General features: G+C 36.0%; 1 protein-coding gene across 1 annotated transcript in view; it reads right to left on the bottom strand.

The window, feature by feature from the left end:
• The window catches only part of SPATA16 (spermatogenesis associated 16), a 220021-nt gene that overhangs the window by 142336 nt on the left and 50999 nt on the right, over positions 1-26686 (bottom strand). The window contains exon 2 of the mRNA XM_014783174.2: positions 22790-22935. Coding sequence (XP_014638660.1) covers positions 22790-22935 — 146 coding nt within the window. The remainder of the gene's footprint in view (positions 1-22789; positions 22936-26686) is intronic.

Raw genomic sequence — 26686 nt, 5'->3', positions numbered from 1 at the left:
GATTTTAGAGCAGTGTATTAGAAAGTGGGAAACAAATATAAAAGAATCATCTTAGGGGGCTGGCCCGTGGCTTAGCAGTTGGGTGCGTGCGCTTCGCTGCTGGCGGCCCGGGTTCAGATCCTGGGTGCGCACCGGTGCACCGCTTGTCCGGCCATGTGGGCGTGGCATCCCACATACAGCAACTAGAAGGATGTGCAACTATGACATACAACTGTCTGCTGGGACTTTGGGGAGAAAAACGGGGGGGAAAAAAAGAATCATCTTAAAATAACACAGGAATAAACCCACCCATGAGAAGTGTCTGTGCAGCCTTCCTACCAGCTTTGAGGACCAAAGTGAATGACATTTCCTGAAGGCAGTACTCAGTATGAGAACTGTGCGTTAGCACCCCCTGGTCTGTTTTCCAAGAACCCCATGGAAATCAAAAGCAGGGGAACAAACCAACAATAACTGGTAAATTTACATTCTAAAGATGTCTCCACAGACAGATGTATTGTTGCCTAAGAATACCACCCTGTTACATTAATATACTGCTTCCTCATTTCTGAACCATTTTTATATCAATGAGTAAATGGAAAGGAAAGATAAAAGCCAAAGGGATACTGACCTCAAAGTTAAGACAAGGCTAAATTGTTAGAAGAGAAAGAGCGGAAGCTAGGATGAGAGATAAAACATGAAGCAAGATGATTGTAAGCTAAAATGCAGTCAATTTGAATATAAGAATAGAAGATGATATGTCTGGGTGAAGAGCCATGGGAAGAATGGCGAAGTGTAACGGAGGCAATACAGGGACGCTGTAGACAGGGTTCTTTTAATTGCTCTATTGCAAGCTCTGTTATAATGAAAAAATACAAATATAAGCATGAAAGTTTGTAAATATATTTAATATAAATAGAGTATGATCCTTTTATCATGTCTTTTGCAACTTGAATAGCAACTCAATGAGTCTGATAAAGCTTCAGAACCTGCTTATTATTGAAAAGTCAAGAAGGGGTCAATCAGTATTTTCTCTGTTTCTGCTATGTCTTAAATTTTCCTCTCTTATCAGACACAGTTGTGCGTTGTCTCTTCCTCCCCTGCCCCCCTCCTCCCTTCTGCCTCCACCTCTTCCCCTCCTCCTTCTTCTTCCTCTCTTTCCTTCTCTCCTTCTTCCTCCTCCTCCTCCTCTCCCTCTCGCCTTCCCTCCCTTTTCTTCTCCTTCTCCTCCTTTTCCTGCCTCTCCTGTTTCTGCTCCTTCTCCTTCTCCTTCTCCTTCTCCTTCTCCTTCTCCTTCTCCTTCTCCTTCTCCTTCTTCTTCAGAAAAGAACCTTCTAATAAAATGTCTGAGCCATCAGGGGCCTGTTTCTTATGTTTCTACTAAGATAAGCAAATGCTGACTCAGACATTTAGAATTTATATCCCTTGGATAACATATAACCATATTTAATTATTTTCTGGAATTTATTTCCTTTAATCTTCATCTGTTTTCTTACTTAAATTTTTTCTTTACAAAATAAGGCTCCATGTTTATCTTGCAAGACTCTTATTAATTCACAAAGAACAGGCAGGGTTTCACGTAAAAGGAAGGAATAAAAGTGGTGACAATGTAGGTTAGAGTCTTGTGATTTAAAAACTGTGTTGCATCAATATTGTACAGTAGACTTGCTAAATGTTATCTATAAATCACACATGAGGAAAGCAAGGCTTTTTCAAAACAGTGAAGTGGTAGTTGAACCTAGATTTTTATGCCTACTCCATCCCACTGCTACTGCAACCTGTATGGGAACTCCTCCAGATTTTAAAGATGCTGTGATTTTCATCATTTTCAGGATGAAATGAGATGACAGCCAGAATTTTTAGGAGAAAAAAAATTACCTTAATGTCCTACGTTTGCTAAGGCGTAGTTCCTTTGTCTATAAAATGGTAGTAAAGAAATCTTCTCAGGCAGTTACTGGAAGGGTTAAACTGATATAGCATATGAAGTGCCCAATTCATGCCTGCTACATAAGTGTTCAATAAATGCTTGTTCTCCTTTCTCCTTAAGAACTTTTTCTTAATGTGGTCAACTTTGTGCTGCAGAAAGGTATCGGGCTGCTCCCTGCAGTATGGTACAGTAAACATAATCTTTGTCTTTCCACAGAAATTGACATGTTTTAAATTCTTTTTAGAGTTGAAAGGAAAACTTGGAGTGTTTAATATAATCTTCAGTGGAAGCATGTTTTTTATAAGTAGATGTATTTCCATGGGGATAAAACAGCAAGAGACATAATGGTACTAATGATCAATACAGTGTTTTAACATGCCTAACTTCTCGAGTAGGCAAAGTGCCTAACTTGCAAAGAGTCCAACCAGATATCCTGAAAATGGCAATGCTGTAATAAGTTCCCGTTGTTTTCTCCACACTTGCAAGCTCATACAAACATACATGCACACACGGGCACACAAACACATGCAGATTGTGCTTATTTCATTCAATTGGAAGGAACGACCAGTAATCTAGGGATCATAGAAGGATAGAACTAGCAAGAAACGGGGATTTTCTAAACAAACTCCTCCTTTAAGAGTTGACAAAAATGAGTACAGATACTGTAATGTCTTTCTGAAATGAATGGCAATGTCATCAAAACAGTCATCCATATGTTTTCCCAAAGCAAGACACTGTGAGGTACCCAGGGTTACATATCTTGAGGTAGGATCACACCTTTTTCTTTTGTGTTTCCTGTTATTATCCCCCTACAAGCAGTATCAACAGTGATACTTAGTAGCCTATACATTTGTTCATAAGAAACTGGCACCAGCAATGTTCCCTTTTGTTTTACTATTAGTATTGTTGTTTGGTTCAAGTTCATTTAAGATTGTGAGAATTATTTTGCTTTATCTAATGCTACTGAACTGTTAGATTTAATGGCCAAATTTCATTTATTTATTTTTTGCTTACCTATTTTTATTTTAATTTTTTCTTTTTAAAAAATTACCTATTTTTAATTTAATTTTTAATTTTAAGTTGTATGAGGTATACTTGACACACACAAATTGTATATATTTAAGGTGTAAAACGTGATGGTTTGACACATGTACACATTGTGTAATGATTACCACAATCAAGTTAACACATCTATCACCTCACATAGTTACGTTTTTTTTTGGTGTAGCGAGAACACATAAGATTTACTCTCTTAGCAAATTTCAAGTATACAATACAGTATTATTACTATACTCATCATACTGTACATTAGATTCCCAGAACTTACTCATCTTATAACTGAAAGGTTGTACCCTTTGACCAACATCTCCCCACTTTCTCCACTCCCCAGGCCCTGGCAACCACCATTCTACTCTTTGGTTCTATAGTTAAGCTTTTTTAGATTCCATGTATAAGTGAGATTATACAGTATTTGTCTTTCTGTGTCTGGCTTATTTGACTTAGCATAATGTCCTCCAGGTTCATTCATGATGTCACAAATGGCAGGATTTCCTACTTTTTTAGGAAAAATATTCCTAAGTATTTAGGAAATAATATTCCATTGTGTGTATATTTGTGTGTGTGTGTATGTATACATATCACATTTTCTTTATCCATCCATCAATGGACACTCAGATTGTTTCCACATCTTGGCTATTGTGAATAATGTTGCAATGAACATGGAAGTGCAGATATCTTTTCAAGATATTGACTTCATTTCTTTGGATATATATCCAGTAGTGGGATTGCTGGATCATATGGTGGTTCTATTTTTAGCTTTTTGGGGAACCTCCATACTGGTTTGCGTAATGGCTATACCAATTAACATTCCCATCAACAGTGCACGACGGTTCCCTTTTCTCCACATCCCGAGCAACAGTTGTTACCTCTTATCTTTTTGATACTAGCTATCCTAATAAGTATGAGGTGAAATCTCATTGTTTTGATATACATTTTCCTGGTAATTAGTGATGCTGAGACCTATTCATATACCCATTGACCGTTTGTATGTCTTCTTTGGAAAAACGTCTGTTTGGGTCTTTTGTCCATTTTTAAATCAGGTTACTCGTTTTTTGCTATTGAGTTGTTCCTTATATATTTTGGATAATAACCCCTTATCAAATATATGGTTTGCAAATATTTTCTCCTATTCTGTAGGTTCCCTTTTCATTTTGTTGATTGTTTCCTTTGCTGTGCAGAAGCTATTTAGTTTGACATAGTTCCACTTGTTTATTTTTGCTTTTGTTACCTGTGCTTTTGGTGTCTTACCTGAAAAATCATTGACAAGACCAATGTCAAAGAGCTTTTTTCCTATGTTTTCTTCCAGGACTTTTATGGTTTCGGGTCTTACTTTTTTAGTCTTTAATCCATTGTGAATGGATTTTTGTATATGGTGTAAGATAAGGGTCTAATTTTATTTTTTTGCATGTGGATATTCAGTTTTCCCAACATCATTTATTGAAGAGACTATCCTTTCCCCATTGTGTATTCTTGGCATCCTTATCACAGATTTGTTGACCATATATGTGTGGATTTATTTCTGGGTTCTCTATTCTGTTCCCTTGATCTATGTGTCTGTTTATATGCCAGTACCATTCTGGTTTAATTACTTTGTTTGATTGCTTTGTAATATAGTTTGAAATTAGGAAGTGTTATGCCTCCAGCTTTGTTCTTTCTCAAGATTGCTTTGGCTATTCGGGATTTATTGTGGTTCTATATGAACCTTAGGATCGCTTTTTCTATTTCTGTGAAAAATGCCATTGGAATTTTCATAGAGATTGCACTGAATCTGTAGATTGCTTTGGGTAGTACGGGCATTTTAACAATATTAATTCTTCCAACCCATGAACACAGGATATGTTTTCATTTATTTGTGTCTTCTTCTGTCTTACATGAATATCTTATGGTTTTCAGTGTACAGGTCTTTCATCTCCTTGGTTAAATTTATTCCTAAGTATTTTTTATTATTTTTGATGCTATTGTAAATAAGATTGTTTTCTTAATTTCTTTTTCAGATAGTTCATTGTTAGTGTATAGAAATGCAAATGACTTTTGTATTTTGATTTTATATCCTGCAACTGTTGTGAATTTTTTGATCAGTTCTGACAGTTTCTTGGTGGAGTCTTTAGGGTGTCTATATATAAGATCATGTCATCTGCAAATAGAGAGAATTTAACTTTTTCCTTTTCTATTTGGATGCGTTTTATTTCTTTTTCTGGCCTAATTGTTCTGGCTAGGACTTCTAGTACTATGTTGCATAGGACTGGTGAGAGTGGGCACTCTTGCCTTGTTCCTGACCTTAGAAAAAAATCTTTCAACTTTTCACCATTGAGTATGATGTTAGCTATTGGCTTATGAAATATGGCCTTTATTATGTTGAGGTATATTCCTTCTATATGTAATTGTTGAGAGTTTTTATCATGAAAGGATGTTGAATTTTGTCAAATACTTTCTCTGCACCTATTTAGATAATCATATAATTTTTATCTTTTATTTTGTTAAGGTGATGCATTATGTTTTTTGATTTGTGTATGTTGATATATCCTTGCATCCATGAATAAATCCCACTTGATGATAGTGTATGATCCTTTTGATGTGATATTGAGTTTGGTTTGCTAGTATTTTGTTGACGATTTTTGCACTTATGTTCATCAGGGATATTGGTCTGTAATTTTCCTTTCTTCAGTGTTCTTATCTGGCTTCGTTTACCTATCAGAGTAATGCTGGCCTTATAAAATTAGTTTGGAAGTATTCCCTCCTCTTCTATTTTTTGGAAGAGTTTGAGAAGGACTGGAGTTAATTCTTCTTTAATTGTTTGGTATAAATCGCCAGTGAAGCCGTCTGGTCCTAGACTGTTCTTTGTTAGGAGACTTTTTACTACTACTTTAATCTCCATACCTATTATCAGTCAGTTCAGATTTTCTATTTCTTCATGATTCTGTTTTGGAATGTTGTATGTTGCTGGAAATTTGTTTATATCTTCTAGGTCATCCAATTTGTTGGTGTATAACTGTTCATAGTAGTCCTTTATGATCCTTTGCATTTTTGTGGTATAAGCTGTAATGTCTTCTCTTTCATTTATAATTTTGTTTATTTGAATCCTCTCTCTTTTTTTCTCAGTTAGTCTAGCTAAAAGTTTGTCAATATTGTTTACCTTTTCACAGCAGCAACTCCTAGTTTTGTTGATTTTTTCTGTTGTTTTTCTAGTCTCTATTTCATTTCTTTTTGCTCTAATCTGTATTCTTTATTTCTTTGTGCTAACTTTGGGCTTAGTTTGTTCTTTTCCAAGTTCCCTGAGGTGTAAAGTTAGGTTGTTTATTTGACATCTTCCTTTTTTCTTAATGCAGGCATTTATCACTATAAATGTCCCTCTTACAACTGCTTTTGCTGCATCCCATAAGTTGTGGTATGTTGTGTTTTCATTTTTGTCTGTCTCAAGATACCTTTTGATTTCCCTTTTGATTTCTTCTTTGACCTATTGGATTTTTAGGAGTATGTTGTTTAATTTGCATGTATTTTTGAAGTTTCCAGTATTCTTCCTCTTATTATTTCTAGTTTCATGCCATTGTGGTCAGAAAAGATACTTGACATGATTTCAATCTTATTAAATGTGTTAAAACTTGCTTTGTGGCCCAATATATGATCTATCTTGGAAGATGTTCTGTGTGAGCTTGGAAAGAATGTGTATTCTGGTGCTGTTGGATGGAATGCTCAGTATTTGTCTATTAGGTCCATTTGGTCTATAGTGTTATTCAAGTCTGCTGTTTCCTTATTGATTTTCTGTCTGGATGATTTATTCATTATTGAAATTGGGGTATTGAAGTCACCTACTATTACTGTATTGATGTATATTTCTTCTTTCAGTTCTGTTAATATTTGCTTTAAATATTTAGGTGCTCCAATGTTGGCTCCTGTCAGTTTCCCAGGCTGATGAGATTACCTCCAGAATTGCAGTTGAGATGAGTTGGAGCTGGGTCACCTGGCTGTTGCTGGGGCCACAGTGGAGTCCGTGGTTGGTGGACCTGTTAGCAGAGGCTTGGGCAGGTGTGGATCCTCTTTGGTCCCTAGATGGACAGGACTGCCTATAGGACCTTGTTCGGTAGGGATGACATGGACTAGGGTCCACTTCAGGATCTGCAATTGGGTCTGCAGACAGTGGTCTTGTTACTAGGTACATGGACAGATCTGGCTCCCTCCTGGTCCTTGGGAGGGCTACTCGGTCACTGAGTGGGTCCCTGGGCAGGCAGGCTGGCTCCACACTGTGGCTGGTAAGGGCTAGAAGTGAGTTCCAGGACTCTTTCAGGGTCCATAGCTGGGACCAAGGTCTGTAGTCCTGACTCCAGAGGCATGGGAGGTCATGTCTCCCACCAAATTCCTGGGTGGGTAGGACTGCTCCCTGATTGAAGCGGGAGGGCCTGAAGCTGTGTCACAGGACATTTCAGGATTTCTGGGGATGCAAATGGGTGTGTCTCCCACCAGGTCCTGGGGCTGGCAGGACTGCTTGTGGACTGTGGCTGAGAGGGGCTGGAGCTGGGTTATGAGTCATTTCAATGTCCACAACCAGGACCAAGGTCTGCATACCTATTACCTGAGGCACAAGCAGGTGTGACTCCTCCTGTGTCCCTTGGTGTGTGGTGCTGGTGGCAGGACCAAGACTAAGCGGGGCTATAGCCAAGTCCACAGGGGGCAGAGCTGTTTCCAAGTCTGTAGCTGAGACCACTATAGGTAAGTCAGCCCCCTTGGTGTGGGCCTGCCTTATCAAAACAGCCTTCCTTGGTCTTGGGCCCCACCAGGGTTTCACAGTCTTCTACCTGAATCCCAAAGCTACTATAAAGACCCTTCTGTCTGTGGATAGCTGCCAAATTATTGTTGCTGAGGGGCTATACGAGCTGGGAACCTCCTATTCTGCCATCTTGCTGATGTCACTCCTGGCCAAATTTTAAACTTTCAGTTATGATAAAGAAGGGAATGTTGTATTTAAAATATCTCATTTCATGAGATCTGCAAGAAATGTGCAAAATTCGTGTTACTTCTACTATGAACAAGTTCATCCTGAAACTCATGGATATCTGTAATGCTTTAAACTCATATCACCTCTGAGCATTTTGATTATCCTCAAAGTTGTGGATAATGACACCTCAAAAGTTTTTATTTTCATAGAAGTTTTCAAATTGTCTACTTTATTGAGTATATGTTGGGTTCAGAAAGGGTATTTAAAAAATAATAGTCTCCTCTATGCATATATAGGGTTTATTGGTATTATTACCATTGAAAATAATTTACAGTTGTCATTGGTGGTGAGATTGAAATAAAAATACAGATTTGATATATTTTGAGATTCAGGAATGACTTTAAACAGTTTACTTAGATTTAAAGATGAGAAAACTGAGGAAAAGAAAAGTTACATTACTTGCGAAAGTCAAAGCTAGTAAGTGATGAACCAGAGATTCAAATCCATGTCTTTATTTTATTTTCTTACATTTTGACCTATGGGTTATTTAGATGTGTATAGTTTAATTTACAAGTATTTGGGGGGATATTCTAGATAGCTTACTGTTAATGATTTCTAATTTAATTCCATTACGGCTAGAGAATAAGCTCTGTCAGATTTCACATTTTCAAAATTTAATTGAGCCTTATTTTTATCTCTTGTAACACTCCTTTTCTTGAGGGTTACTTTGTCTGATATTTACATAGCCAAACCTGACATAATATCATTTTTCTTCCTTTTACTTTCAACCTATGTCTTTTTGTAGATAGGATATAGTTGAATTTTGTGATTTAATGCAGATTGACAATCTCTGCCTTTTAATGGGAATGTTTAGTCAATGTATGTTTAATGTAATTATTAATATGCTTTGGTTCAATTCTACCATCTTTCTATTACCTCAGTGTCCTATCCATTATTTGTTCCTTCCTTCTTCATTCCTGACTTATTTGCAGCTAATTAAATATTCTTTAGCATATAATTTAAATCTATTATTGGCTTTCTAAGTATACTTTTTATATTTTTTAATGGTTACTCTGGGGATTATAACTTGCAGCCTTAATTTAACATAGGCTACTTGGAATTAATATTGTACTACCTCATATAAAAAGCTTAGTAGTAAAATTCCATTTGTGCTCCCTCTCACAGAACTTTGTGGTATTTTAGTCAAATATTTCACATCGAAAAATGTAATCCTATTATTTATTATTTTTACTTTGATAATATGATAAAATACGATTTTACTTTAAATAGCTATTCATCTTTAAATTTAAATTTTGAGAAGAAAAATAGTATTTTATATTTACTCACTTATTTACCATTTCTGATGCTCTTCATTCCTTTTTGTATATTCAAATTTCAATTTATTGTCATTTATTTCAGCTTGAAATATGTTCCTTATCATTTTTTAAAGTGCAGATCTGCCAAAGATTAATTTTTAAACTTTTATTTATTTAAAGAGATATTGATCTCACTCTCATTTTTGAAGAATATTTTTGCTGAACCTGTAATTCTAGTTTGACACCATTTTTCTTTCATCACTTTAAAGTTGTTCCATTTTAGAGGATTGCTGGGAAGATGGTGGTGAGGGAAGACTCTAAACTCACCTCCTCCCATGGATACAACAAATTTAGACTATCTGTGGAGCAATTACCTCTGCAAGAGAACGGGAAACTGGATAAAAAGAACCCTCACAACAAGGGACAATATTGACAGTGACAGAAGAGGCAGAAATACCCCTCTGCTGAGGAAAAAAAGCACATTCTAGCCATGGTGCTTCACTGCCAAGAGTAATTTTAAGGTATAAAGCTTTTCCTGGAGGAGCGGGGGATCTGAGCAGGAGAGCTATGCCACAATAAGCAGCCTTTGAATTCAGCACAACTGAGATGAGTGACATAATACCTGGCTTTGCTGGCTATTAAAACCAACAAGGAATACTCCCAGAAAAGCTATCAAACATAAGAGACAGAAAAGCCTGCTTTTAAAGTGCCCATGAAAGATTCACCCATTCTGGAAACCAACACAAAATCACCGGAAAGAAAGGTGCATAGTCCTTTGGTAAAAGAGACTCACTTGATAAGCTCTGAGTGCATCTCAGACAGGGAAGAGGCAGCTGGGCCCACCTCCACAGGGACTGAGACACTGGCAGCAGCCACTATTGTGACCTAGTACAGGTGTGCTGACACAGACACTGGCAGACTCTATTGGATTTCTTCCTTTGGCCTGTTAGCACAGGGGTTTGCCCCACCCACTAAAGCACCAATTTACTCCAGCTCAGCCAGGGCCAGCAGCCTACCTTGGGGACTGGCCCCACCCACCAGTAAGCCTACATGTGTAGGGTGTGTGGGACCTCTGCAGTGGGGTGAGTGGGTCTGCCTCTGTGAAGCGAGGCATGCACTTAGGACAGGATTGCATTGGTGGGGTGTATGGGCCTGTAGGCAGTGGGGCTTGCCGGCTGTAGCTGACTTGTGCCTCTGGCCACCTCAAATAGGCACACAGAGGATCTGCCCCACTTTCCAACACCTGAAACCATTGTATGCTGCCATGCCTGGGGCCAGCCCCACCCTGCTGCCCTCCTGAGAGAGCTGACAACAGCCTTGCAGGCCAGAGTCCTGTAGCAATTGTGAGCCCCTGAGCCTAGCAACCAGCCGTGCTGGGGGCCTGACTCATTTAACAGCAAAACAGCAGTATGTGTTATTAGACTTTGCAGCCAGTCATGCTGGGGCTTGTCCCACCCAATAAAGAGATACAGTGACCGTAGCAGCCACACACGGCTGACCCTTACACGCAGCCAGCCCAGTGGCCTGCCTAGCCTACCAGTACACTCACAGCAAGAGCAACACTGCCACAACAGACGGGCACACATAGCCCACACAAGTGACTTCTGGAACAATTGGAACTGGTGACGAGTGGGAAGCACATTGCTGGGCCCCATAAGGCATGTCTTTTACATAAGGCCACATCTCCAGGATCGAGAGATGTACCCGATCTACCTAACACATAGACACAAGCACAGAGAAGTACACAAACTGAAAAGACAAAGGAATATGTTCCGAATAAGGGAACAGGACAAATCCTCAGAAAAAGAACTAATTGAAACAGAGACAAACAATCCACTTAATAAAGAGTACAAACTAATAGTTATAAGGAGGCTCACTGATCTTGGGAGAAGAATAGATGAATACAGTGAGAACTTCAACAAAGAATTGGAAAATATTAAAAAAAACAATCAGAACTGAAGAATACAATAATGGAAATGAAAAATTCAGTAGAGGGAATCAACAGCAGAGTAGAAGACACAGAAGAACAGATCAGTGAGCTGGACAAAAGAGTAGAGGAAATCACCTAAGCGGAACAGAAAAAAGAATCAAAAAGACCAAGGACAGTCTAAGGGACCTCTGGGACAATATCAAGCATACTAACATCTGCATTATAAGTGTCCCAGAAGGAGAAGAGAGAGACAAAAGAGCAGAGAACGTGTTTGAGGAAATAATAGCTGAAAACTTTCCTAACCTAAGGAAGGAGACAGACATCCAGGTACAGGAAGCACAGAGAGCATCAAACAAGATGAACCCAAAGAGGCCCACAGTAAGACACCTTATAATTAAAATGTCAAGAATTAAAGATAAAGAGAGAATTCTAAAAATAGCAATAGAAAGGCAAGTTGTTACATACAAAGGAAACCCCATAATGCCATCAGCTGACTTCTCAGCAGAAACCTTACAGGCTAGAAGGGAGTGGCATGATATATTCACAGTGCTGAAAGGAAAAAACCTACCGCCAAGAATACTCTATGCAGCAAGGTTATCATTCAGAATGCAAGGAGAGATAAAGAGTTTTCCAGACAAGCAAAAACTAAAGGAGTTTATCACCACTAAACTGGCCTTATGAGAAATGTTAAAGGATTTCGTTAAGTGGAAAAGGAAAGATCACAAATGGGAATAAGAGAATTATCAAAGAAAAAAGACACTGGTAAAGGCAAATATGCAGTAAATGTAGCAGATCAACCACTTATAAAACTAATACGAAGGTCGAAAGACAAAAGTACTAAAAATATCTATCTCCATGATAAGAGGTCAAGAGATACACACACACATTAAATATGATATCAAAAACATAAAATGTGGGGGGAGGGGAGTAAAAGTGTAAGGCTTTTAGTAAGAGGCCAACCTTAAGAGACCATCAACTTAACGTAGACTGCTATTTACATAGTTACTATATATGAACCTCCTGGTAATCGCAAACCAGAAACCTATAATAAATACACAAAAAATTGAGAGAAAGGAACCCAAATATAATACTAAAGAAAGCCAGCAAATCACAAGGGAAGAGAGCAAGAGAAGAAGAAAGGAACAGAGAAGAACTACTGAAACACTCGGGAAAAAAGCAATAAAATGGCAATAAGTGTATACTTATCAATAGCTACTTTAAATGTCAATGGACTAAATGCTCTGATCAAAATATATAGGATGGCTGAATGGATTAAAAAAACAATACCCATATATATCCTGCATACAAGAGAGACACTTCAGACCTAAAGACACAAACTGAAAGTGAAGGGATGGAAAAAGATACTTCATGGAATTGGCCATGAAAAGAAAGTTGGGGTAGCAATACTTATACAAGACAAAATAGACTTTAAAACAAAAACCATAACAAGAGACAAAGAAGGGCACTACATAATGATAAGGGGAAAAATCCAACAAAAGGACATAATATTGTAAATATCTGTGCACCCAACATTCTGTGCACCCAACATAGGAGCACCTAAATATATAAAGCAATTGTTAACAGCATAAAAGGATAAATAAACAGTAACACAATAATAGTAGGGGACTTTAACACTTACATCAATGGATAGATTATCCAAACAGAAGATGAATAAGAAAACATTGGCCTCAAATGACACATTAGACCAGATGGACTTAGCAGATATATACAGAACATTTCATCAGAAACTGCAGAATATACATTGCACATGGAACATTCTCCAGGATAGATCACATATTAGATCACAAAACAAGTCTCAATAAATTTAAAAAGATAGAAATAATGCCAAGCATCTTTTCTGACTACAACGATATGAAACTAGAATCAAGTACAAGAAGAAAGCTGGAAAAGCCACAAATATGTGGAGATTAAACAAAATGCTACTGAACAACTACTGGGTCAATGGAGAAATCAAAAGAGAAATAAAAAAAATACCTGGAGACAAATGAAAATGAAAATATGACATGCCAGAATTTATGGGATACAGCAAAAGTGCTACTAAGAGGGAAGTTTATAGCAATACAGGCCTACCTGAACAAACAAGAAAAATCTCAAAAAAACAATCTAACAGTGCACCTAAAGGAACTAGAACAAGAAGAACAAACAAAGCCCAAAATCAGTAGAAGGAAGGAAATAATAAAAATCAGAGCACAAATAAAGGAAATAGAGACTAAAAAAAAAAGAAACAAAAAAGAAAAAAAATCAATGAAACTAAGACCTGGTTCTATGAAAAGGTAAACAAAATTCACAAACCTTTAGTTAGCCTCACCAAGAAAAAAAGAGAGAAGGCTCAAATAAATAAAATCAGAAATGAAAGAGGAGACATTACAATGGACACCTCAGAAATATAAAGGATTATAAGAGAATACTATGAAAATCTATATGCCAACAAAATTGGATAATCTAGAACAAATGGATGAATTCTTAGACTCATACAACCTTCCAAAACTGAATCAAGAAGAAATAGAGAATTTTAATAGACCAATCACCAGGAAGGAGATGGAAACGGTAATCAAAAACCTCCCACAAAACAAAAGTCCAGCAACAGATGGCTTCCCCATTGAATTCTATCACATATTCAAAGATTTAATATGTATCCTTCTCAAAAAATTGAAGAGGAAGGGAAGCTTCCTAACTCATTTTATGAGGCCAACATTATCCTGATACCAAAACCAGACGAGGACAACACACAAAAAAGAAAAATTACACGCCAATATCACTGAGGAACATAGATGCAAAAGTTCTCAAGAAAATACTAGCAAATTGAATAGAACAATACATTAAAAAGATCATATGCCATGATCAAGTGGGATTTATTCCAGGGATGCAAGGATGGTTCAACATTTGCAAATCAATCAATGTGATACACCACATCAATAAAATAAAGAATGAAAATCACATGATCATCTCAATAGATGCAGAGAAAGCATTAGACAAGATACAGCATCCATTTATGATAAAAACTCTAAATAAAATGAGTATGGAAGAAAAGTACCTCAACATAGTAGAGGCCATAAATGAGAAGCCTATAGCTAATATCATACTCAACAGAGAAAAACTGAAAGCTATCCCATTAAGAACAGGAACCAGACAAGGATGCCCACTTTCACCACTCTTATTTAACATAATACTGGTAGCCCTAGCCAGAGCAATCGAGGAAGAAAAAGAAAAAAGAGGGATCCAAATTGGAAAGGAAATAGTAAAACTGTCATTATCTGCAGATGACATGATTCTATATATCAAAAACCCTAAAGAATCCAGCAAAAAACTATTGGAAATTATAAATGAATACAGTAAAGTTGCAGGATACAAAATCAACATACAAAAATCAGTTGCATTTCTGTACACTAACAATGAAATAGCAGAAAGAGAAATTAAGAATACAATTCCATTTACAATCACAACAAAAAGAATAAAATACCTAGGAATAAATTTAACAAGAGGTGAAAGACTTATACACTGAAAACTATAAAACATTGTTGCAAGAAATTGAAGAAGACACTAAGAAATGGAAAAATATTCCATACTCATGGATTGGAAGAATTAACATATTTAAAATGTCCATACATCCTAAAACAACTACAGATTCAGTGCAATCCTTATCAAAGTCCCAATAACATTTTTCACAGAAATAGAACAAAGAATCCTAAAATCTATATGGAACAACAAAAGACCCCCAATAGCAAAAGAAATCCTGAGAAAAAAGAACAAAGCTAGAGGTATCACACTTCCTAATTTCAAAATATACTACAAAGCAATCGTAATCAAAACAGCATGGTACTGGAACAAAAACAGACACATAGCTCAATGGAAAAGAAACAAAAGCCAAGAAATAAACCCACACATCCATGGATGGCTAATTTTTGACAAGGGAACCAAGAACATACAATGGAGAAAGGAAAGTCCCTTTAATAAATGGTGTTGGGAAAATTGGACAGTCACATGCAAAAGAATGAAAGTAGACCATTATCTTACACCATACACAAAAATTAACTCAAAATGGATTAAAGACTTGAAGCTAAGTCCTGAAACCATAAAACTCCTAGAAGAAAGCATAGGTAGTATGCTCTTTGACATCAGTCTTAGCAGCATCTTTTTTTTTTTTTTTTGTGAGGAAGTTCAGCCCTGAGCTCACATCCATGCCAATCCTCCTCTTTTTGCTGAGGAAGACCGGCCCTGCACTAACATCTATCGCCAATCCTCCTCCTTTTTTTTTTTCCCTTTATAGGGAAGCCCCAGTAGATAGTTGTATGTCATAGTTGCACATCCTTCTAGTTGCTGTATGTGGGACAGCGCCTCAGCATGGCTGGACAAGCAGTGCGTTGGTGCGCACCCAGATCCGAACCCGGGCCGCCAGTAGCGGAGCACACGCACTTAACCGCTAAGCCACGGGGCCGGCCCCAGCAGCATCTTTTTGAATACCGTGTCTCACCAGGCAAGGGAAACAAAAGAAAAAATAAACAAACGGGACTACATCAAACTAAAAAGCTTCTGCAAGCAAAGGAAACCATCAACAAAATGAAAAGACAACCTAACAATCAGGAGAAGATATTTGTAAACTGTACATCTGATAAGGGGTTAATCTCCAAAATCTATAAAGAACTCATACAACTCAACAACAAAGAAACAAGCAACCCAAGTAAAAAATGGGCAGAGGATCCGTAGAGACATTTTTCCAAAGAAGATATACAGAAGGCCAATAGGCACATGAAAAGATATTCAATATCACTAATTATTAGGGAAATGCAAATCAAAACTACAATGCGATATCACCTCATGCCCTTCAGAATGGCCATAATTAACAAGACAAGAAATAACAAGTGTTGGAGAGGATGTGGAGAAAAGGCAACACTCATATACTGCTCGTGGGAATGTAAACTGGTGCAGCCACTATGGAAAACAGTATGGAGGTACCTCAAAAAATTAAGAATAGAACTACCATATGACCCAGCTCTTCCACTGCTGGGTATTTATTCAAGAACACAAAAACACATTTATCCAAAAATATATGCACCCCTATGTTCACTGCAGCATTATTCACAGCGACCAAGACTGGGAAACAACCTAAGTGCCCACCAATGGATGAATGGATAAAGAAGATGTGGTATATATACTCAATGGAATATCACTTAGCTATAAAAAAAGATGAAATCTTGCCATTTGCAACAACATGGATGGACTTTGAGGGTATTTTGCGAAGCGAAATAAGTCAGATGGAGAAAGTCAGATACCATATGATTTCACTTATAAGTAGAAGATAAACACAACAACAACAACAAACAAACACATAGACACAGAGATTACATTGGTGCTTACCATAAGGGAAAGCAGGAGGGAGGAGGGCAAAAGGGGTGACAGGGCATATGTGTATGGTGACGGATGGTAATTAGTCCCTGGGTAGTGAACATGATGTAGTCGATAAAGAAATCAAAATATATAAACAAACACATAGGGACAGAGATTGGATTGGTGGTTACCAGCGGGGAAGGGAGGAGGGAGGAGGGTGAAAGGGATAATTCGGTACATGTGTGTGGTGATGGGTTGTAATTAGTATTTTGGTGGTGAACATGATGTAATCTATGCAGAAATAGAAGTATAATGATGTACACCTGAAATTTATACAATGTTATAAACCAATGTTACTGCAATAAACAAAAAATTAAAAAATATATATATAATAATGTACACCTGAAATTTATATAATGTTATAAACCAATGTTACCTCAATAAAAAATAAAGTTGTTCCATTTTATTTGGCCTCCATTATTTCTGATTGAAAGTCACCTGTTATTTGTATCATTGCTCCCTTGTATGTAACATGTTGTTTCCTTGGCTGCCTTTAATATTTTCTCTCCATCTTGGATTTACAAGAGTTTGATTACCATGTTTCTAGATGTAGTTCTCTTTGTATTTGGCCTAGTTGGAACTAACTGGATCTTCATTTTTTTTAATCAAATTTGGAAAATTTCCAGTATTACTTTCTGTGCCATTCTCTTTCCTTTCCTTTTGAGATGGCAATTACCTGTATGCTAGATTGCTTGTTACTGTCCCTAAGGACAGGTCACTCAAGCATTGGCTAATTTTTTAAAACTCTTTTTTTCTCTCTGTTTTTATATTGGGTAATTTCTATTTATTTGTCTTTGAGCTCACTAACCCTTTCTTTAGCAATCTCCAATCTGATGTTATGGTCAATTGATACTTTTTTTATTTCAGATATTTTATTAATCTATGCTAAATCTACATTTTGTTCTTTTCTATAGTTTCTATTTTTCTGTTGAATTTCTTATCTCTTCACTTATTATGACCATCTTTACCTCAAGGTCTTTGAACCTATTTTTCATAGCTTCTTTAAAATCTTTCTCTACCAATTCCAACATCTGGGTCATCTTGGGGTCTGTTTCTATGGACCATTTATTTTCTTAAGTATGAGTCTTATTTTCCTACTTCTTCACATGTGTAGTAATTTTTAATTTTATGCTGGACATTTTGGATGAGACATTGTAGGAAATCAGGATTATGACATCATTCCTGCACACTTGAATTTTTTTCCTATCAGGCAATTGAATGGTGAATACTCTTGTTCTTGTCATGCTTGGTTTTAGTCTTTGTTAGGGTAGATCTATTTTGGCTTTGAGTTTAATCTTAAGGAGTGGTCCTTTCTGGAGGTCATGGTCCTCACTCTTAAAGCATGGCCTTTCTGGGGTCTCAGGTGAATGCCTGAGGTACTCAGTGAGGTCTCTTCATACTGGTACATCAATATCTCCCATCACTGCTGATCCTCTAGTATTTCCATTTAGCACTCAGCCCTGTAGCAGGCAATCTCTCCTACATGAAGTCTCACTCCTCACATTGGCCAAGAACCTGCAGTAAATCCTCATGTAGACTTCTACCCCCAACCCTCTCACACAGCTGCCTCTTCTTTGGCCACCTGCCCTGTAAATAATAGCTTTTCTAGTATTCTAATCTCTGCCTCCTCAGCTCAGCAAGACTGAAGTTGAACTTGATTTTCATCTCTCTGAATTAGGGCAGGAAAATGACCCCAGCAAAAAGCTGAGAAAATTATGGGGCTCACCATGTATATTTCCCTTTTCTCAAGGATCACAGTCCTGCTGTGACCATTGTCCACTGCCTGAAAACAATTGCCTCATATATTTTGTCCAGTTTTATAGTTGTTTATAGAAGGAAGGCGGGTCCAGTACCAGTAACTCTGTCATGGCTTGAGTGAAAAATTCATGGGTTTATATTTAGTTTTCACAAAACCTTGTGAGATGGTATTTGTGAAGTAGGTACTATTATTATAAGCAATTTTATAGAGAATTAAACCCAGGCTAACTCCTGAATGCGGGAGTCAGAATTTGAACTTGGGCAGTTTGGTTCCAGATTCTGTGCTCTGATTCAATATACTATGCTGCCTCTGCAACAGAAAATTATGTTCATTTCCTTTATAGCATTTATCACATTCTCTCTCTCTTTTTTTTTTTTTGTGAGGAAGATCAGCCCTGTGCTAACATCTGCCAATCCTCCTCTTTTTTTTTTTTTTTTCCTTTTTTGCTGAGGAAGACTGGCCCTGGCCTAAGATCCGTGTCCATCTTCCTCCACCTTATATAGGATGCCGCCACAGCATGGCTTGCCAAGTGGTGCGTCGGGGCGTGCCTGGGATCCGAACCTGCGAACCCCGGGCCGCCACAGTGGAGCGCGCGCACCCAACCGCTTGCACCACTGGGCTGGCACCTATCACATTCTCTTTTTTCTCATATATTTATTAATATTTGTTTCTACATTTCATTTGCTACTTCTTTTACTGTGTATAAACACCACATATTTCCTGTTCACAACTGCCTCCCTATTGCTGAGCACAGGCTTTTGGTAGGCATTCAATAAATATTTGTTGAATGAATGAATAACGAATGTAGATGCCACCATTATAAAATAATTTTGAAAATAGAATTTTTTCCACAAATTTGGTACTTTACACTTCATCTTGCCTGCCACCTTGTGGCATCAAAATTCTATAACAAAAGGGCGAAAGGGATAATTAGGCACATGTGTGTGGTGATGGATTGTAACTAGTATTTGGGTAGTAGATGACATTATCTATGCAGAAATAGAGGTATAATGATGTACACTTGACCAAAAAACCGTTTTTACTCAGCAATAAAGTTTTCATTTATCCAAAAAAACTACACAAAAACTCACAGTAATACTGTGAAGTAGGTACTAACATATCTCCCCCTAGAGGCTTTGTGGAGAAAAGCATGAACGGGGAAGGTGGGCAGGCCTGGATGCAAGGACATGTAGGCTGGGCAGTTGTCCTTCCTGCTCTTAATTCTTTCATCCTACTCCAAGCTCCGACTCAAGAATCTGAAGGGATTGTGGATCAAGAGAGAAGGGAATGGAGCTAACAGAAGTGGTCAGGGCCTGGAGAAGCAGGAAACGTTGAGGCAGAAACCACACAAAAATTCAGACAGGGTTCCAGCAGGGTTAAGTTTAAGGGCTGCCACTATCTTTTGCCTCTAATGAATGTAGATGTTCACTACAAAAAAAAAAAAAAAAAATCTAAAGGTGGGAAATATGCCAAAAGTGATATGCATATGCATCATTAAAATCTTTACAAATATATACATCAAAATATAATTATATAATAGGAAAAGAGTTATAGCAGGATTTCTAGTCTTGATAAGAGAGCAGTAATTAGAAATCAGTCTTAGGAATGTTCAAAACACCTACTGATAAACAAGGGCAGTAGTTTGATGAAGTGAGCACAGAGTTGATGTGTTTGGTGAATCTAAGCATCACTTTCGGTTGAAGTAAAAAAATGATATCCATTTTGCCATTTTGGATATGTTATTAGAAAAAAAGAAAAACTATATTTGTTAATAGTTGTTTCTAGAGCCTTTGTGTCACTTATTATCATATTTTAAATGGCAACATTCAGCTGATTAATTTCAAAATGTATCTTCGTTGAACTTAAAACCATAAAGTTATGGTTCTTGTAGTATTCTACATGACAAAACAATATGCACTTATTTTTATCAGAAGGAAAACTACGTGATAGTTTTAAGCTAATTTTTGTGTTAACAAATCTCCTAAAGATATGCAATAGATTTCACATTTACATAAAATTAAAGAAAGGATGCTTCAGCAAATGCAAATAAATGCAAAAAAGGAATATTTTAATTTTGATCCATGATTAGTATCAACTATCACAATGTGGTAATAATACAAAAGCAAAATTTTGCATTCAGTAGTTGTAAGCTATTTATAGACTGAGTATACTGATTAATTAAATCATTTATTTTGAGAAATATATTTATTGATTATATGTCAGGCTCTATTTTTAGATCTGAGATCTTTAAAACATTTTAATATTAGAATCATATGCACTGATTTCTGTAGTTCTGCAATATGGCAAGCCCAGGAAAATGATTTATTTTACTTGGTGCATTATTAATCATATGAATTGACTGTTTAACCTCTATTGATTTGCATTTCTTACTTAATGTTCAACTTAGAAACAGAAGCAAAAGTTATTTTACAATAGGAAAAAAAGATACAAAAGTTAATCCTAGCATAGTAGAGAAAATCATTTTACTATTCACCGTTATATATCCTCCCCTCAGTAATTTTCAAGGTCTTAAAAGAACACTCTTAGTTTTAAAACAAAAGTTTCTAAGTCTAAATAGTAAACCTATTAAAGCTAATCCTTGCATCCTCAGGAATTATAGCATTTTATTGTTTCTTATATTTGGATTATAGTAGAATTTTTGAATCATGTTCATTACTTATTTTTACAACACTGAATTGAATTTTGACGTGACCATACCATTTAGAACGTTTTTATTATTAAAAATGATTTGAAAATCCATCCAACCATTCTGACATCCAGGAGATTTTATTTCCCTAAAATGTAGGCCATGTTGGTGGCCTGTTTTTTTTGTGTAGTGAAAGCTATGGAGAAGGTGACATATGATTACTTTCAGTGCATTTCAATTGATTATTGTTTACATATGTCTATCAATTTTCTGGGCTAGTCCTAATTTCAAATATTTTTCCCATTGTGCTCACAATTTCTGGGCTACCCAAGTAGCCCAGAAATTCCAATATTTTCATATACTGAAATATACATTACATTTCCAATATTGGTCCTTTCAAATGGAAATGGAATAAAATTCTTTGACAGAACATATATTCTGATATTTGGTTTGGAAACTATGGTGGCATAAAATGTTTCCAGAAAATACAGAGTCAAATTTTCTTTTGGTGTCAAAGAGCATCTGCCTTTAGTTTCTGTAGTTTACTTAAGCAAGAAAATTTCTTTCAAGCAGGTTATCTTGCGAGTTTCAAAGTAATTTTGTGATCTTCAGGTCCTGATGTCAAGTTTAAGCCTACAAGCATGAGGTCTCCGTAGGGCTGTGAAGAATCTTGAGTAGAACTTTTACATCCTCGTGGATGTAGAGTTGTAAGTGAGTTTCACCTTGTTGGCAGATCTCCTGCTTACATAATGGGTCTTAGTATAACTGATAGATACGTTTCCCAGTGATTATTAACAGTGCAGGCATTATGTTTTCATGTTGATATTAGTTTTGTTATTTGTATCCAAAAGAAGTACAGGATGTATGAAAACAGAGGATGGACAAGACAAAATTTCTAGGTAAATCAACCTCAGTCAGGCAGGGACAGAGAATGGCATCATAATTCTAAGGAAAGAGTTATTCGAAAGGCATAACATGAGATATGATAAGATGGTAAGAGCAAGGCCTTTAGGAAACAGGACATAGGAAAGGTGTATTTTTACAGAAAAAAGATAGGCAAGAGTAACTCTGGGGATACTAGGAAGCCACAAGACAATGTAATGACGCAGAGTTCTGAAGAGGAATAGACGTATGAAAAAGAAATCTTTAAGGACATAGATAAAAAGTGTTTCACACCTTTGGACAGCTGTCACACCTACCCCTGCACAGCATCCTTTGAATCAGCTATGCTATCACCAAATAAGCCCCAAACTTTCAAGTCTTTGCTCATGGTTCACAGTCAGAATTTCCTTCTACCATTCTCCATGTTTTGTGCAATTTTGGAAATCCTTCTCATCCCTTACTTACCTTATTCGCTTCCTCTTTTCTTCCTGCAGTAATTCACTACTACAAGTTATCTGCCAGTTATTTTACCCTGTATTATGAATAGTTATTTATGTCTATTTCTCCCATTAGGTTTTATTTTTTGCTGAGGAAGATTGGCCCTGAGCTAACATCTGTGCCCATCCTCCTCTATTTTGTATATGGGACGCCTGCCACAGCATGGCTTGATGAGTGGTGGGTAGGTCTGTGACCAGGATCCGGGTGGCAAATCTCAGGCTGCCAAAGCTGAGTGCAAACTTAACCTCTACTCCACCAGGGTTGGCCTCATCCATTAGGTTTTGAGGTCCACTTTGTGATCTCTATGATTGTCTAGCTTAACATGAATCAAGTAGTAAAGAACTGTTTTCTGTTTTGTCTTTAAATTCAAATGGAATGAGAATTAATCATACAAGCTCACATATTATCCTCCGCTCTCATGGGTAGTACTTACTTGCCGTTATTAATACCTCATTTTACCTGTGTGCGTGATTCAGGGCAAGGTCGGGTTTCCTCATCCGTAGATAGCATGTAACAAGCTTTGTCTCAATAAAACTTGCTATGCTTGCTATATCTTCAGCAGATGATTCAAAGGGTTTTCCCAGAACTGCTCCTTTGCTGCAAAGCTTTAAAAAAGTACCATACTTTAAATTTTCTAGTTATCTTGGCATGTAATTGATCTTTTAAATAAGCAGAACATGTATATGTATGCATACCTTTTCCAAACTACAAGTAAAATATTGATATTTTGATTGTAAATTAAATAAATTCTGCCTGCTCACTATTATGTGACTATAATATAAAATAAGTAACACATTTTACTGTAAAATGCTTCCTGTAAAATATTTTAAAGGTACGATGTATTTTAAAGGGTTGCCATTTGCTAACAATGTCTGTTTAAAAATAAAGCACACAATAAGCAAAGATATTAACAGAAAACTTGGCATAAATCATATTAAACACCAGTGCTTTTATGAAAACCCAGCTGAGCAATGATCTAGCATACTATCAAATTTGATTTAATATAATAAGAGGTATCGGAAGTAAACTCCTAGGAGCCATTAACATGATTGGTGATTAATTTGAATCTGAATCATATTCTCTAGGATGTTATTGAAAGAAAAGAAGGGAAAATTTATTAGAATCTATTGGCAGAAGCCACAGTATCCGAAAAACATGGCAAGAATGTGAAATTCTTCATAAAAATTCCAGGAAGTCAATGGTTTCTGGGCACCATAGATAAACTGGGAAGGAAGAAAATAATTAATTTTTTGGGAGAACCCCAAACATTAAGAAGTGTCGATAATATGACATATTAATATGATAATAGATCAGCACTTTTTTCCCCCCTCTGAATTTCATGCTCTTCCTTGGACTCAAGACTGATGGGAAAGGAGAAATCCCACCTTCTGTTCATTCAGGACATCCGCTTCTTTGCTCTTTTCTCTCTCCATCTGTGCATATACCGGGGAAATTTTCTCAGCAGGGATAGTAATATTTGGAGTTGATACCGATTTTTATCTACCTTAATATAAAATTTCTTGTATTCTAAATCCTGTTTGCTTAAATGATGTAGTTTAATTTTTCTTTCATAGATTAAGTCAAGATTGGCTTCCATTTACATTAACATTATTGTCAATTATTTTTTTTTAAGTGCGTTTTGATTGAGAATGGCTATTGTGTTCTAAACATGTGTTTCTCTTCTTAATTTTAGCCAAAAACTATAAGCTAAAAGGGAATGTAGAATCTAGATGTTTAATATCCCTAGTCTGAATTGGTAGTTACCTGATGCTATTATCTTTTGCTTGGATATCCTGTCAATTCTGAGAGTTCATATTATTTTTTAAACTCCTTATCAATTTGTTGGGTGAAAAATGTTACTTTATTCATTCAGTCAAAAAATATTTATTATCTAGTACTAATTGCCAGACAAAAATTACTGCCTTTACATTTTAATTTGTAGTAGATAAGTCTTTTCCATAAATTTGACTATTTTGCTCTGTGTAAATTTCTGTTTTCTATTCCTTGCCGATTTCCATTGACATGCTAATCTTTTTCTTATTAATTATGAGTTCTTTATATATATAGGCAATTATCCTTTTTCCTGGAAAAACTATACATACATGATCAAATGTAGGATTTTTCCCCTCCAAATTATCCTTTAGAAAAGAGTCAACTTTTATTCATATTCTTATGAGGACTCTCAGAGTACATATTATAAAACATTTTCCTCAATTTTTTTGGAAAAAAAAGCAAAGTCTATTTGTGGAAAATACAATGTAAATGACCTCAGTCAATGCTAATTTTGGATGTTTTATAAAGATTACCTTATAAAATTGGTAATACAAGAGACAAACATTTAACACTGATTTAGTAACTATTCCTGAAGTCTGACCTAACAAATGTGAATGTGACTGTAAACAGACCTTAAAAAATAATTTAAGAGTGCGTTGTAGTTTGAACATGGCAGCTTGAGAGAGCATCTCCCCTCTTCCAGCAATCTGATCCCAAAGGACCCAGAAATACCTAAAGAAAAAGTTTTTCAGAAAAAAATATTTTTGGATGACACAGTTCTTTATGAAGGCCAAATCAGCAGAAAACAAAATGAGTAGAAATTGTGTAGTTTTATTTGTTGGTATATCATAGTATTAAAATTCTATATCTTCTTAAGTTCATCTTCTAAATCAAATACGCATTCTTTTTTCAAGTTTTAAATATCCAAACCTCCTGGACTCTTCATACAAAATTTTATACAAACAAAAAGGAAACAAACAAGCCGCATATTGTATGTATTCTTTGCCCCTTCCTGTCTGTGTTCCTCTCTGATGCGGTGGAACAAACAAGCCTCCTTCCTCAGGCACACTTTTTCTGGGATGAATGTGTAGGCTATTCAGGGAGTAGTCAGGGAGTAGCTTCCATGAGGATGTTCAGATCTCGCATGGCAAGAGGATGCTGACCTTCAGATTTAACATTAAAGGCTTTGTCTACCAACACTGAGAGAAGGTGAAGAATAAATGCCTGATTTTCTAATGTCTGCAATATTCTCTACTTCCATGAGATTCAAGGCCAGAAAAGGAATAAAAATGACCACTCTTCATACACTTCATGAAACCAAACTATAAGACAGCAGTGAAAGACAAGGATGATTTTTCAACTCACATTAAAATGAGAAAACAGGCAGCCTGCTGGGTCGACTTTATGTATATTTGTGGTAATCTTGGTTTATCAATCAAGTTTTAAAAGATAGAGAACTTTTCTGATTTTATCAAAGATTGCTTTATTTGTTTTGCCACAATGGTAAATCTTTAAAATAAGCTTTGCAATAAGGCAAATTATTACAAAATATGTTGAAGTTAAAAGTAGACTTAAAATGTAGACAAAATACTGGTATCAGGATTATAAAAAACATTCCAGATATTTTACTGAATTTTTAAATTTCCATGCAGAAATTTGTAGAGACCAAGAAGTTAATTCCCCAGAAGATGAAGGACTTTAATGTGGTATGAATTTGTTTGAATGTAGGAAAGGTGACTTTGCTCAAGTTATGTCTGTCTAAAACTATACACTTTAAGTCTTTGGTGAAATAAGTCATGGAGATAAGGGAATAAAAACTTTTAAACTACCTGTTATAGTAGATCAGTGACAATGCTTTGAATTAGAAAAAAATAATACTAGGTGTTAATCTTTTTTGTTTCCATATCTTTTTTTGAAAATTATTTTGGCTTATAACACTGTGTAAATTTCAGGTGTATATTACTGTATTTCAGCTTCTATATAGAATGCATCATGTTCACCACCAATAGTCTAGTTTTTAAGGTGTTAACTTTTTATTTCTAAAGGAAGCCTAAATATTTTTGAATGAAGCACAAATTAAAAGCATAATAGTTAAGGGAAAATGTAGTGAAAACTCTTATAATTGTTGTTTCAGTGAGAAGCTAGATATTAAAATGAGATTTCAGTTGTAAATTAGAACCATAAGTGCAAATATTAATAAGAAAATACTTATTTTACAAAATATATTTGATTACTTTTTGAAAACAAGATAATACTTTGGAGTTATGAAACTTTTTTTTAAGGTATCTCAAAGTTCTTTTAAGAAGTAAATATCAAACCTATCTTCAGAAATTATGGCACAAAGGAATTTCAAGGTTTGTTTAAAAACACAGATAAAAATAACATAAAGCCCAATAATAACAGAAATAACCAACATTAAATTAAATACTAATATTATATTGTATATTTAGTATTAGTATTATATTGTGAATTCCATGGAACCAAACATTTTTCTTTAATTAGGATCATCATTAGCAAGAATGATGTTACCAATAGATTCTCTCTTACTAGAATATTGTATGATGAGTATGTGCCCATTATATT

The sequence above is a fragment of the Ceratotherium simum genome, chromosome 15, assembly GCF_057802395.1.
Source record: "Ceratotherium simum simum isolate JZ-2026a chromosome 15, ASM5780239v1, whole genome shotgun sequence".
NCBI lineage: Eukaryota > Metazoa > Chordata > Mammalia > Perissodactyla > Rhinocerotidae > Ceratotherium > Ceratotherium simum.
The sequence above is the reverse complement of the archived record's forward strand: the minus strand, read 5'-3'. Positions and strand labels throughout refer to the sequence as shown.